General features: G+C 49.1%; 1 protein-coding gene across 1 annotated transcript in view; it reads left to right on the top strand.

The window, feature by feature from the left end:
- The window catches only part of rhoub (ras homolog family member Ub), a 5,413-nt gene extending 2,603 nt beyond the window's left edge, over nucleotides 1-2,810 (top strand). Inside the window, exons 2-3 of the mRNA XM_080007083.1 lie at nucleotides 1-27; nucleotides 2,243-2,810. The exon at nucleotides 1-27 is cut by the window's left edge and continues 32 nt beyond it. Of these exons, the coding sequence (XP_079863209.1) occupies nucleotides 1-27; nucleotides 2,243-2,698 (483 nt within the window). The 3' untranslated portion in view covers nucleotides 2,699-2,810. The remainder of the gene's footprint in view (nucleotides 28-2,242) is intronic.
- The last annotated feature ends 12,272 nt before the right edge of the window (nucleotides 2,811-15,082 follow it).

The following is a 15,082-nucleotide window of genomic DNA, read 5'->3' as shown; positions in this document are numbered from 1 at the left end:
CTACAGCTGTGTGACACGGCCGGACAGGTGAGGAGCAGATCGCACGCACACGCACATGCACACGCACACACAAGCACACGCACACGCTCCCACCCACACACCCTCGGTGCTCCCATCAGAGTTGACGCATCGATGCCTCTTCCACGCTTCTGTCTTGTGAATAGCCCGTCGCCTGCAGGAGCCACGAAGCCGAGCACCAGTGGATTTTCACAATGGCCGCTTCTCTTTCACCGTTCCCTCTATACACAAAAAATATATATAAAAAAGATACCACATGACCTCTTAGGGGGAAAGACATTGTCTACTGTTCAGTTTTCCTTCAGCCTCTACATGGAGCCCCTTGATTTGATTCTACGTGTCCATCAGATGGAACGTCCTGCTGGCTGAGTGCGTGTGATAAGCAATCATTTTGCAGCAGAGCGGGCAAGCGGGGTGGTTTAGAGGTGGTGCTGCGTTGTGTTGCGTCATCGAGGACACGGAGAGAGGTTATGGGAGTTATTATTTGGGAAATTGAGGAAGTTATTATTTGGACGTGGAAACAGTCCATTGCATTAGAGAACAGATTTACCTGCTGGGCACAGTAGTCCTCGCTCAGTCTAGTTAATATTGAAAGAACCTTGACAAAAGGAACAAACTGTGCTTGTGCGTGCGTGTGCGTGCGTGCGTGCGTGTGTGTGTGTGCGCGCGTGCGTGCGTGCGTGCGTGCGTGTGTGTGTACATGTGTGTACGTGTGTGTGCGCGTGTGCGTTGTTATTTTCTAATCATATTCAACAGTAACGTGCCCCGAGAGCAGAATATTTAAACACTTCATATTCAGAAACACAGAATTCCGTGTGTTTCGTCTAAATGCAACTTGCCTGTAAAATATAGACGCCGGAAGTGGAATAAGCCCTTATAATACCTGAAACATGCCAGCATGTTGTAAACTGCACGGAGGATTACAGATTAACACACACACACACACACACACACACACACACACACACACACACACACACACACACACACACACACACACACACACACACACACACACACACACACACACACACACACACACACACACACACACACACACACACATATATTCCCATACACACACTTAGATACACATTCAAATGCATTTATATATACACACGCACAGGAAAAGACAGGCATGCTAGGGCAAATATAGGCGGATAAAAGACGGCACACTCTTACCGCGGCATTGCACTTTCATAAGAGGGGAACCCGTGCCAAATGAGTCGGGCTGTGCCAAGAAGGGGAGCGACAATCAGATTTGGAGAGAGAGAGAGAGAGAGAGAGAGAGAGAGGGCGAGAGGGAGAGGGAGAAACGATAACAGCTGCCACCAGAACCGATATACAACGCTCCCCTCAGGAAGGTTGATACCATGTGTATGCCGGGTCGGATGGAGCGGCGGCGTGTTCCGAGCAGCGCCGCAGCCGGTCCCCCAAATCTGTGGAGAAGTAGCCACAGCCGCGTCTTAATTGCATGTGTTATGGGATTTTGAAACCCGTGTATTAAAAAAAAAAACAACATAAATAAACTCACATTGATATCAACCCCACCGATATCAACCGGGATTAAAGAGGTTTGGAAATCCGGATCGGCGAGGGAAGGGTTAAGGGAAAGAAAGAAAGGAAGGAGAGGAGGGTGTGGGGAGGTTTCTGCCAGCCTTAATCTGTGTACTCAAGGATGTGGGAGGCCCTTGTTAGTCTAAGCCGTGTGGCTCCAAAGTGTTAATTTAGGAGATTTTAGGTGGTATAAAAAAAACAGGGGGGTTGGGGGTGTGGCTGTTGCGTGATGACTCAGTATAAACACCGTTTGGAATCTTTGTTATGAAGAGATCATCGTCACGACTCCCTTTCCGCGTGACGCATGCTGCGACTCGCCACGTCAAGAAGGGGACGCCTTTTTTAGGAACAATTCAGTGGTTTTGGTTTTGGGAAGCCGGCCCATTTTTGACCAAATAAAAAATCGCAATATTTATTAATCTGACGATATTTTCGGGGGGTCGTCGTCGGCGCTTTCGTAAGATATTTACACACAAAACCAATTGGGAAACAGTCATGACATCATTACCACAAGATGTCCAAGCAGGTAGAGGAGTTGCTTAAAATCACTTACTCACTCACTCACTCATTCATTCAATTCACTTTTTTTCATGTCATTTCCCAATACCCTCTCTCTCACTCTCTCTCTCTCTCTCTCGCTCTCCCTCTCTCTCTCTCCCTGCCACAGGATGAGTTCGACAAGCTCCGCCACTTTTGCTACAGCCGGACCGACGCCCTGCTGCTGTGCTTCAGCGTGGTGAGCCCCGCCTCCTTCCAGAACGTCTGGGAGAAGTGGGTGCCCGAGATCCGGCGGCGCTGCCCCCTCACGCCCGTGCTGCTGGTGGGCACGCAGTGCGACCTGCGGCAGGACGTCAAGGTGCTGATCGAGCTGGCGCGGCGGCGGGAGCGGCCCGTGGCGGAGGAGGACGCCCGGGCGCTGGCCGACAAGATCGGGGCGGTGACGTACGTGGAGTGCTCGGCGCTGACGCAAAAGAACCTGAAGGAGGTGTTCGACGCCGCCATCGCCGTCGGGCTGCGGCAGTTTGACCGCCGGGCGCGGCGGGAGAGGAAGGTCCGCAGCACGGCCGACAAGATGAAGATGCTGTCCAAGTCCTGGTGGAAGAAATACGTCTGCGTCCAGTAGGGAGGGGGGACGGAGGGGGGAGGGACGACGAAAACTGGAACTGCTACGGCGCTCGGTGGACTCGGAGTGGACTCTGACGGATGTTTAGACTTTGTGCTCGAAAGACGCGGAACCAGAGAAACGACTCTCCTGCTGTCGATGCGGAACCCGCCCGAATGAACTGTATGCTGGGGGTTGTTTTTTTTGGGGGGGTGGAGGGAAGGACTTCATGTTAGCCTGAGGACGTCCATTGTTTCCAAAACAACAGAGAAAGAAATGCCTCAGCTGTTTCCGCTTTTTAACCATCTGCGACCAGCGTCGAGCAAGCGAGAAACGGACTAATCACAATGCATAGCGGTAGATTTGTGCATAGAATCATATTTGCTATATATAGGCTGGGTCTTGCACCCGGGGAAATTCAAACCGAGCCGGTGGAAGGTGTCGATACTGTGATCATACGTACTCAAAGTATACTCCTTCATGTGGATTTGCCAAAAATGCCCCCTTTTTTTTTATCCCTAAATGTATTATTTGTATGTGCTTTATACTGTAATTCAGAATAAATCTGCTCAGATATTTTGTTGAACGCAACAGAATCAGTGCAAAAAAATGTAAGTGTAGTTGAGGGAGCTGGAAACTGGGTGAAGCTCAGCCAGCGCCCCCCCGGAGCACCCCAAGTTAAGGATGAAAACAGCCTTTGTGATTTCTTGTTTATTTTTTGTATCAAGAAATGTGATTCGTTTTTTACTTTTTTTTCACTCATTCTTCCCAGGTTTTGCCCCTAACCGGCTTAGTGAGCACGTACAGTAAATCAACTCCTATGCGAGGTAAATCTGTTCTGCAGGATCTCATTTTACCAGTGTCAGCAAACAGAGAAATGTGAACTTTTCCATCGGCCTGGGTGAGGCGTCACGGCCGTTGAGCTCCGTCTGTATTTTACCCCAGAGTCGGGATCCAGCGTGTCCTGCCCGGGGTCTGTGTCACACATTTAGGGTGTTGATTCAGCTGTCACTCTGCTCGTCGGCGGCCACACGGTCGGGTGGGGGGCGGCGGCCAATGGCTCCACAGCCTTACAGATCTGCAAAGCGGCCGGGGCCGGACCCGCTTCGGAAAACACTTATCGAATCCACGAATCACTAATGATGTTGACTCAGCCGACACAACCGCACCGACTGAACCGTAGGGTGTTTCCTTGTCTCGGGAGCTCCGTTTGTTCTTTGACTTCGGCAAAGACGCCGAGAAGACGGATCACGCTTGTTAGCAGAGCCCTGTGCCGGGGTGGCGGCCGCGATCACCCGGCTGGGCGCCGCCTCCGTACCTTGCACTTATCCGAAACGTCCCCGCAGTCCTGCCATGCGATGGCCTTTTGGACTACTCCAGGGTTTGGGGTTGGCGTTGCCGTTGTGTTTCAGAACCTTTGCATTTTGTTCTTAAAAACCAAAATATTCTCCTGATTGTCGGTCAGTGTACCGGGACAACGACATACTGTACATGGCAAATGAGGTGAAATTGCCAAAGAGACCGATTCATACATTTGCTTCTTATTTTTCAGAAGCCCGTCAGCTCTATTTATCTGTTCCTTTCAGGCCATTTACTGCACACACAGACAGCTTTTGACCAACAATTGTGAAAAACAAATGTATTAAATAGAATACGCTATTATGTTGCATTGTAATCATATTATGATATTTGTCACCAGGTAAATTTTTTGTATACTTATATATTTGACTCTTTTCAGTTGTACTGTCCCACTCTGAATGGTACTGAATGCAACAGTGTGAGTGTTTCCGTTGGTGTCTGACTGATACCGGCATGAGAGCTATTTTGTTAAGCTACACGAGAGCTACTAAATAAAATGTGAAATATAACAATATGTGTCGTGAAAACATGTTTTTGACTCATGAAACGTGTGGCCTTCGTGCCCGTCACGTTGCAGTGATCACGTGGGGTTGAAGGACTGTGACACATCTACGCATGACCCAGTGGTCACAAGCGCAGAAGCTAGAGGTCAAAGGCAATACAACCAAAACAATGTTTTGCTCTGAGCAATCTGAGAGCATTCTCTCTATCTGTATTCTGAGCATTTTGATTGGTCATAGATGACAAAAAAAAAAATGCGAGTGAAAAACATCATATTTAACACGCAGTTCTTTCGGATGCATCCAATGATTCCTCAAACGTGGGCATTTTTAGCACTAGGAAGGGGTCATTAAGCCTCGGATTGAGAAGAGATTTGAAGTTAGAAATCTGCATTGGAATATACTGACATACTGTGCAGATATTAACACACTGTACGCACTAACGTACAGTAAAAAAAGACTTCTAAGTTGATTCGATCATGAATATAATTCCCTAAAAAGGTCCAGCACAAAATTGTACAAATAGTATATTCCTTCCATTTATAGAGCTATTCGGCACAGCAGACAGCGATAGGCAGTGAACACCAATTATCTTATATTTGTTTCGAGACAGAAATAACAGGGTAGGCAGCTAAAAGAGAGTTTGTGTCGTCTGGCAGACTCTGGATGAGTACGTTGCCCAAACCTCAAGAGTAGGTTCACCAATCCTAGCCGTAGCGTCTCGTGGTCTAATTATAGACTGAATTATAGTCGGGATTGTTTCTCCACTCCACACTCATATTTTAGTCTGAGACCTTTTTGTTGTGTATTTCCAAGCTAAACATTCGGGTAAATGGCCCATCTATTGTGTCCAATCTGGGTCAACGACGGTAATCCATTGAGCTGGTGTGTGTTTAGGGGGCCTTGAATCTAACCGTAATACCTTATTAAACCAATCTGCTCCATCCTTGAACCAGAGCTTACATTACATTATGTATCTGACACAGTATATTTCCTTGCACTACTGACAGACGTGCGTTATACGAGAGTACAGAATAATAAAATACAATTTAAAAAAACAGATTGAATCCATGGTTTCTCCTGCGCTCTCAAAGGGAAGCAGGAACTGTGTCATCAGTTTGATAAGGAAAACTAAACTTCATTACTGCGGTTTACTGGTCTGTTGCCTGTCCAAAATTGAGGTCCAAGGTCTGTTGGCCGTCCAAAATGATATCCTAATCATTGGTTGGATCGCAACTCGGTGCTTCGTGGGGCTTAACAGTATTCTCCAGCCACAGCACTCAGGGTTTAGACCTGGTAACAGAACCATTTTGTGCTGCAGTCTTGTCCAAGGTTTTTGATCCCTGCTCATCATCGCATTGTATTTAATAAGTTGATGAAAGGACAGACTGTTGTTGAATTCTTGATCTTAAATCATCTGAAGGATTGGTAAAGGTGTCCCACAGGGGTCTACACCGGAGCCCCGTATTATTCACTTTATAAATACGTGAACAACGACTACAGTAAAAAATATTATCTGCAATCTGCTCCACCCTATATCGGGCCATCCCCAGAATACAATCTGCCTACGGATGCCTCTGATTGATCTTAAAGTTGTCCTAAATGCTAAAAAAAAGGCTGCTAGTCTCATTGTTATACTAGAGGGTCATTTACTAAATTTGCACATTTCCTAACAGTCTCTTTATTGATTAGCAATATCAGCCTTTTACACTTAAGAACACCAGTGGCAGCAACTTATTATAAAAAAACATCGAACTGCATTTGGATAAGTCCATAATCACATGTTTGTTTAGGTGAAAACCATCGTTAAATCTGCTTCCACGGATATTGATCTTAGTCCAATAGGGCAACCACTTTACAAAACGCTCTCCAGCCATTTCTCTCCCTGGTTACAGCCGCGGGCGGAATATTGTGCTCTACGTACAGTAGGCGCAATTATAAAGCTGTAGTTGTGAAATGGCGGACTGGATAACCGGAAACAAAAGTAAACAGTAACTCTCGCTGTGTTGCCTAAACTTTGTGAGGAAAAAGGGATTTGTTTAATGGGCGGCTCTGTATTTTGTGGCTGTCTACCCAAGTCCAAAACAAAGTAAAAAAAGAAAAAGAGATTGCGCTTTCACTTGTCTACCTCCCGCGCGGCCACTTTCTTACGTAACTTCTGAGAAGCATTTAGGTAACAATTGAACTTTGACTCGACATGAAAGAGCAGATCCCTAATCATTTCTGATGGCTCAAAGCCGGCGAAGGATTTCTTCGGCACATCTCAGATAATTGCGAGCGTAATGACCGGAGCTCAGCTCACGGGGAGGGATTAGGCGGAGGGACATTCAAAAATGGACGTCGGGGCGGGGGTCTAAGCTACCGGTAGGTTGTCGTCTACTTTGCACATTGTCTGAAGGATTAAATTGTTGCTCAAGCTCTTGTAATGCGATGCAATATGTCTGGAGCCCCGATTAGTAGCGTGCCTCCGTGCAGAGAGCAGATGTACCACAGCGCATTATTGTTGACACAAATCTGCTTTCAAAGTATGCGCAAGACCTCAGGTGGTGCGGAAAGGAATCGCATCAATGACAAAAGAAACCTTAAATAACCACAGTTGAGTATTCTGACATGGTTCCAAGCGCTACGTATGCTCGCTTCGGCGTTAACCTGTGCCAGTTTTCCTGAGAGGAAGGCCAGAATTACACCGGCCGCCTCGTCGACGCCGGTTAACGGACGGTGCTTCTCCCCTTGCGGCTTTCATGGCCGCGATTCCCGAGGCGCTCGCTCGTCATCCCGTCCCGGAGACATTGCAAAGTCCGGTTGACGTCCGGGCTGGACTGACGTTACCCTCCCCCCTTCGCTGTCACTGTAACTATCGACGCGGTAGCAGTGAGTGACCTGGCCGACACACCGCCGCACGGGGTCCCTCGCTGGATGACGCTTTAATAAGCTTATATAAACGCCCCCCTCCATCCGCTCTCATTACGGAGGGCTAATTGGAGCTCTACTCCCTCCCTCTGTCTGGGCCTCTCTCAGGAGAGCGAGATGCTGAGCCGTAAAAAAAACCAAAAACAAAAAAAACGGCAAATCCACGGCTCCGCGCGTCGCGCTCCGTGCGCCATGTGTCGGGCTTCAGGCGCCACAATACGCATGTGTGCGCGTGTGCGCGTACCCGTGTGTCCGTTTTGCTGTCGGCATTCACATTTACATACAAATTCGGTTCTACCCGCCTTTCCGGTCAGTTGTTTCTTTGTCGATACGCAGACCAGTCGTGTTCCGACAAAAACGACACAAGCTCCGTCACCCATCGCGAAGAAAACCCCCCACATTCAATTTGATCTCGCTGCCGCGGTGACCGCGCCGCATTCAGATTTCCCGACAGGGACACGGCGGTATTTTTGCGCCGCGGGCACCCGCCGTCTTCACGGGGGCCTCTCGGATTGCCTTCGCCGCGTTCACTTTTCCCCGTTTGCTGCCAAATCGTATCTGGGGCACGAGGAGTGCTCGCTGTCACCTCGGTTCTGAAACCGGAGCCCGGGAGTAATGGCGTCTCCGAGGCCTAATTCAATAAGGTTTTGATTTCTGTATGGAACCGCCTCTTCCTTCACCAGTAAATCATCGTCCCTGGTCAACATCCAACCGTAGCTCTGATGTCATACACGGTTTGACTGGCCAGCAGCTGCAGCCTGCACAGCCGGGCTTTATCTGATTGGCCCTTTGAGACGCACATTGTTCCCTGTGTTGAGATAGCTTGGGCAGTGACATCACTGTGTCTTGGATGTCCACCGCCGTTTCTTTTCTTTGTCTCTCTCGCCGTCTTCCTTTTATTTTTTTCTTCTTTTTCGCCCCGCACCCCGTTGCTCTTTGCTTATACTTCCCCGACTCTGGGTTTGTTGTTTCTTATTTTGTTGTGCTTGCTTTGCCTGTCGTTTGTGCTTTCTTTATCAGGTTGGACTGTTGGCGTTTCCCTCCTTCTCTGTTTGATGCCTGTGAGCGTGCAGTGCTTTCATCTCTCATGTGGGACTGATAAGGGCTCCGTGCGTGTGTGTGTGTGTGGGTGTATGTGTGTGCGTGTGTGCGTGTCTGCGTGTGTGCGTGTGTGTACATGTGTGTGTGTGTCTATATGTGTGTGTGTGTGTGTTTTACGGGTGTGTGTGGGTGTGTACGCAAGCGCGCGTGTGTGTGTGTGTGTCTGTGTGTACAGAGTGCACATGCGTATCCATATACTTTCAAATATGTTTATTTGCTCTCTCCGTGGCCTTGATGTTTCCCAAGCGCAGTCTTGGTTTGTTGTTTTTTCTTTATTTTCGATAACTTTCATTGGTTTGCGCAAGACTAAAATCTTTTTTTTTTTTTTTTGTTTGTTTGTTTTTATCTCAAATGTCAGTGAGTCACACACACACACACACACACACACACACACACACACACACATACACACACACACACACACACACACACACACACGGTGTAGCCGCAGGGATAACTAGCTAAACCTTTACCCAGGAACCAAACAGATAATCTCTCTCTTGAACCCTCGGGAAAGAGGGATAATCTGCGATGGTGTTCGCCCCTGAATCTACCCGCGGAGAGAACCGCAGAGCGATGAAAACAGAGACAGTGTTCACTGATAACAGTCCTGAAGGGCTGATTATTTACCCACCGCCGTGACCCATTAGTGTCCCGACCAGTTGAGCAGGAAGACGCAGAGCGCCGCTTGTGGCAACAGCAAACAGAGGAAATTTTGTTCGGCGCAGGCGAGAGCGACTGAGTTAATGCCGCAACTTTTGGTGATTGGGTTCACACGCCTCTCTTCATTACAAGACACAAGGCCAATTCGGTTTGACGGTATATAATCATTTTGTTTCACCCCCGACCGGCCTCGGGTTGTCATCTCACAATGATGCACCTGAAATGACGCGGGTTGACTCCATGTTTATATGCGCCTGTAAACAGCCGGCGCGATGGAAGGTCCGGCGTCCGTGATATGTTTCAAAACGAACAACTGGATCGGCTGTCCCGGAGGAATTGGCCTCTTTTCCCCCCTCGTCCTTGGCGGCGGATCAAGCTGCACCGCGGGCCCCGGACAAGGAGGAGAAGGCCGGGGTGGAGGGCGGGAGGGAGGGCGTCGGGGGTGGGACCAGGGCCTCATGGCCGGGGCCTCGGTGTTCTCAGTCCCACTGTAATGTTCTTAGTGACAGACAAAGTGAAATCTGGATCTGGAGCCATGAAAAGCTTTAGTGGTGCAGCGGGCCTGGGCCCGGCCAGCTGCTGGCAGTTTGGGGTCTGGTTACGTAAGACCCGCTCTCTCCCTCCCTCCCTCTATCTCTCTCCCCCTCGTCTCCTCACGGCGATCCGTGGAAACTCTGGGACGAGGGGCTTTATCGGTCGCCGAGATAACACCTGCAGCCCGTTCCACTTCTTCCCGACGCGGCCGGAGCGGATTTACAGCCTCCCTCCCCCCCGTGTCGGAGAACCAACCGCCTTTTCCAAAAAAAAAAAAAGAAAACAAAAGAAAGAAAGAAAAAAAACAACAGGATCCAACTTGTAGCGTCTGATTTGTGTTGCAGGCCGCCCGCTCCGTCTGGAGCGATGACGCACGATCGCGCTGCCTCTGTCCTTTCTCTCGCTCTCTCTCTCTCTCTCTCTCTCTCTCTCTGCAGTTTCTCTTTCTGCTCCATCTTCCTTTCGCCGCCTTGCGCCCCCAGACCCCACCCACCCCACGCCCCCTCCCGCACTCGATTCAGCTCTCGTCCCGTCGTTGCCCTTTTATCCTTTTATCCCCGCTCGTGAATATCTGCATTCAGTTTCTCAATCGAACAGAGAGAGAGAGAGAGAGAGAGAGAGAGAGAGAGAGACAATGAGTGGTTCTTCTGGTGCTGACCGGCAGAGTGACCTCCACCTCCTCTCTCTGGCCTCTCACCCCCTTCTCCCTTCGCTCACCTCTTTTGTTCCTTACTCTCCACAATCCCAAGTTTTCTTTTTTTTTTTTTTTGTTTTGGGGGCGGGGGATATTTAACCAAAACGTCTGTGTAAGAAATTCCAAACGTGACATCAAAGATTTGACCGTTACGGAAAACTCCGCCGCTTGGTTGAGATGTTCGTGAAAGGGTTAACTGACTGTAATCTCACTAAGCCAGAGTTGAGGGTCATTTTTAGTTCTCCTGTAATTCTCAGTCTCGTTGCCCTCATGCGTGAATATGAATTAAAAGGTTTCGATTTTTTTTATTGTCTTACCCAAAACCTCAGTGTCCCACACACACACACACATGCACACGCACACACACACACACACACACACACACACACACACACACACACACGCACATGGCGCTCCCACACCTAGAGGCCTTTATTCTGCAAAGTGAACTCACATAGAGTCTTTGTTTATCCAATAAGGTCACAAGCCGAGCTGCCAGCGCTGATTGATCACTGAGTAACTGATTTCCACCAGAGCTTGGACCTCCTATTCAGCGTGTGTCATGTTGCACTCCGGGGTAACGAGCGCACGCACCGGCGACGTGCACGGCCGTTTGTTTGAAGCGGCGGTTTGTGACAGAAATTGCGGTTGTCCCGCCCCCCCCCGGTGCTTCCATTTTTAGTTTTTAAATTGCGGAAGCCATTACCCGGGCCCACAAAGGCACGGCGGCCAAGAAACTGGAACTGAACTACTCGTGGCGACCCTTAACCCCGGTACCCAGAGCGGGGCTTTGAAACCTGAGAAAGCAGCCGTGACCTCTGACCCCCCAGCCTCCCACCTCCCACGGTAAGCAGAGGCCCCCTCCCGCATCCCTCCTTTGGACAGGAAGCGACCTATGAGGAGCGCGCTGTAGGGGAGCCTTGACCCCAGACGCTGTCCAGACACGGCGTCTGGAGCGATCCGATCAAGGGGCAAGAAGTTTTGGATCGCTGTTTGTGTTTATAAAACGTGACGGCTCCAAAAAAAGGTTGTTTACTGTTCCCTTCCAAAGGTGACTGATGGGCGTCTGGTGACGTGTGACAACTTGCATGACACCGTGGTTGTCACCATGGGGTCCGGGGACCCCCGCGGTGGGTTCCTTCAATAGGTTCCAAGGGAGGGATTCCAACACCATGATTACTAGTTGGGGTTTTTTTCTTATGAATTGTATTTTATTTGCATTTTCACGGAATAACAACAATAATATTTCAAGTTAGAGGCGAAGGTTAAACAATTCAATATCTGAAGAAATGACGTGACACAGCTGGTAGTCTAAATGTTACATTTAGTTAGACAGGAAGGTATTATCATAAAAAAAGGCATTTGTATTGAGTTATGTTGATCTCATGACGATCAGTTCTCATCAACCTTCTTCCTGGAAGCATGGTATCGCTCCACAGCTTAAAAAAAAAAGATGAAAAGTTAAGCTACAACATTATTTTAGACATTTTTTTGTCACAGAGACCCATTTTTATCAAATGGGATTTGCGTCTTAATAAAAAGGTTCCTTGACAAAACAAAGGTTGAGAATCACCGAACGAATATAACAGAAGTAAACGTAGTCGTAACCAGGGACGTTGCTAGGATTCAAATACATCGGGGGCATGGGGACGCGCTTCGGAGCTCCCATGTTGCGACTTTGATCAACGATGTCCTTTTATTTTCGCAGGCTTTGAAGCTTGATCGGAATGACAGATGAATTGATCCGCGGCCGTTTTTTTATTATTCTAATTTGTAAAAAATTTGATCCGGGGCTATTTTAGATCGTGGGCGACTATAAAACGTTCGGTGCTAAAGCCTCGGACGCCCGCCCCTAACGACGCCCCTGGTAGTAACGCTGCAGCAATTTAAACTCTGTTTCCTTTCAGAATACATATGGGATATTTATTAAAAGCGCATTGTTTCATTTTAGCCGTCCATCTTTTTTTTACCAGCAGGACTGTTTATCCTGTTATTGTCCTTGAGTGTTTTCTATAGCATTCTTCATGTATGAATGCATTCACCACTCACCCTCCAACCACCCTCCCTAACCCTCCCTAACCCTCCCTACCCCTCCCAGTCATCACTTGACATTTTCAATGTGTCCTGTCTTTGCCAGTAAAAATTCAGAAGAACAAACTTTCTTTGTGGCCTTCCTGGTGAATGTGAATCGCTCTAATCCACTTGCTTCTATTCTTCTTCTGTTTGGAAAAGGCTTTCACCTGCGTGGACCAGGGAGATGCCCCCCCTCCCCCCACCACCTTCTCTTTTCAGTTCCAGAGCAGTTTTGATGTTTTTAATTGAGGCGTTTTGTCTCTCTTTTTTTTTTTTTTTTTACATATTTACGTATGTGCCTTTTATTCCCGTTGTGTGGACTGACAAAACATCAGGAACAAATGAGCAGTCGTTCGCAGCAAGGTTTAGGGAAGGAGGTCATGACGTCTGTTGTGTGTCAGCAGCAAAGCTGCTTTTGTCGCGAGTGCTGAGAAATAAGGAAAATTCATTAATAACAAAAGTACAAACGGTTCAGAGTTTCATGCTTCTGTTGGTACATTGGTTTGGTTTAATCCAGGACCCCCCCCGCCCAGCATTCTTTCCACAGGGCTTATGACAGAAGATCATAACGCTGCGTGGTTTGTGCTAAATGACATTTCACAGTTAAGGTTTTCATCGTATGAATACGATGACCTTTCAAATTAAGATGACCTTCAGAATTACAATTATTTTTAGGTAGAGGAAGGTAGAAAATGGTTGTTTTCGTCAATACAAGATAACATCAAATAACATTTCTTTGTGTGTGTGTGTGTGTGTGTGTGTGTGTGTGTGTGTATGTGCACTTGTGTGGATGTCTGTGCCCTTGTGTGTGCATGTGTGTGTGTTTGTATGTGTGTGTACGTGTGTGCGTGTGTGTGCGTGTGTTTGTGTGTGTGTGTGTGTGTATGTGTGTGTGCGTGTGTGTGTGTGTCAGCGCTTGTGTGTGTTGGCTTGTGTGTGTGCGTGTGTGTGTTTGTATGTGTGTGTGTTTTTGTGTGCGTGTGCGCGCTTGTGTGCGTGTGTTTGTGTGCCTGTGTGCGCGTCTGTTTGTGTGCGTGTGTGCGTGCGTGTGTGTATGTGTGTGTGCGTGTGTGCGCGTGTGTTTGTGTGCGTTCTTGCGTGTGTTTGTGCGTGTTTTGTGTATGTGCGTTTGTGTGTGTGCGCTTGTTTGTGTGCGTGTGTGTGTTTGTATGTGTGTGTGTTTGTGTGTGAGTGTGCGCGCTTGTGTGCGTGTGTGTGTGTGTGTGTGCGCGTGTGTTTGTGTGCGTGTGTGCGTGTGCGCACGTGTGTTTGTGTGCATGTGTGCGTGTGTTTGTGTGTGTGCATGTGTGTGTTTGTGTGTGTGTGCGTGTGTGTGTGTGTGTGTTTGTGTGCGTGTGCGTGTGTGTGTTTGTGTGCGTGTGCGCGTGTGTTTGTGTGAGTGTGTGTGTGTGTATGTGTGTGTGTGTGTGTGTGTGTGTGTGCGCGTGCGTGCGTGCGCACGTGTGCGCGTGGGTGTGGGTGTGTGTCCAGCAGCGGAGGTCAGTGGAGATCACTGGGCACGCCACAAGGATGGGAATAATGGGAGTAAAGGGAGGGTTGGGGGGTTGTGGGAGAGCGACAGACAGACAGAACGGGATAACGAGTGTGTGGGAAAGCCTCGTTATCACATTATCACTCGTTATCAACTGGGGGAGCGAGGCGGAGCGAAGGGCGCCGGCGAGGGAGCGAGACGGGGAGGGATGATGGGAACTTTGCAAACTTTCGCAAACGGAGGGGGGGGGGATCGCGGCGAGCGGCTGAAGTGGCGGTAGCAGTCGGAAAAGTCTCGGTAAAGAACATTCCTGAGGACAAAGTGGAGCTTTATCGGTGGCGGTATTCGAGAGGAACAGCGACGGAGGGACAGAGAGGGAGAGAGAGGGAGAGAGAGAGAGAGGGAGAGAGAGAGGGAGAGAGAGACGGAGGGATTGAATGGCTCCTTGCGGCCGCCTCCTAATTGCTCTCATTACTGTGAAACTTCCTGGTGAATGCGGCCCAGGGTGACCTTGGCCTTTGAAATATAGAGCCATGGCGCCTGGGAGATGTGGGCCAGGGGACGACTTGAGGAACAACCGCAGTCACTGTCGACCGGCGCGTGCGGCGTGCATGAGCGTGCGCGCGCGTGCGCGCGCGTGTGTGTGTGTGTGTGTGGGCAATCGTATTAACATATGTGTGCATGCAGTGAGGGTGGAGGTGGGGCTGAGGTTGAATGGATGAGGGGGAGGGTTACCGGGTTCACGCCGGCCCATCTGACGTACATTTGATACACTGACACAGATACTATTTCCAGGGCCGATCTGCTGCAGCCCGATATGAAATGGAGACAGAGACGTCTGAGTCGGGGGCAAAAACACTTTGCATCGCTCGTCGTTTCCTCGTCGCCGACTTCACTTCAGCGCGACTTTGATCCGTTTCACGCCCACGGGTGTCTCGGCGCCGTTCTGTAACCGTGTGCCCTCCCGGCCTTGTGTTTTCTCCTCGTTTTCTCCCTCTCCTTATTCATGTTTTCTCGGACTCATCTTCTTCTTTGAACCCTACATCCTCTCGGATTTCCGGGGGGGGGGGACACTTTGG

The sequence above is a fragment of the Zeus faber genome (assembly GCF_960531495.2).
Source record: "Zeus faber genome assembly, chromosome: 9".
Lineage (NCBI taxonomy): Eukaryota > Metazoa > Chordata > Actinopteri > Zeiformes > Zeidae > Zeus > Zeus faber.
This window is presented reverse-complemented; position numbering and strand designations above follow the sequence as displayed.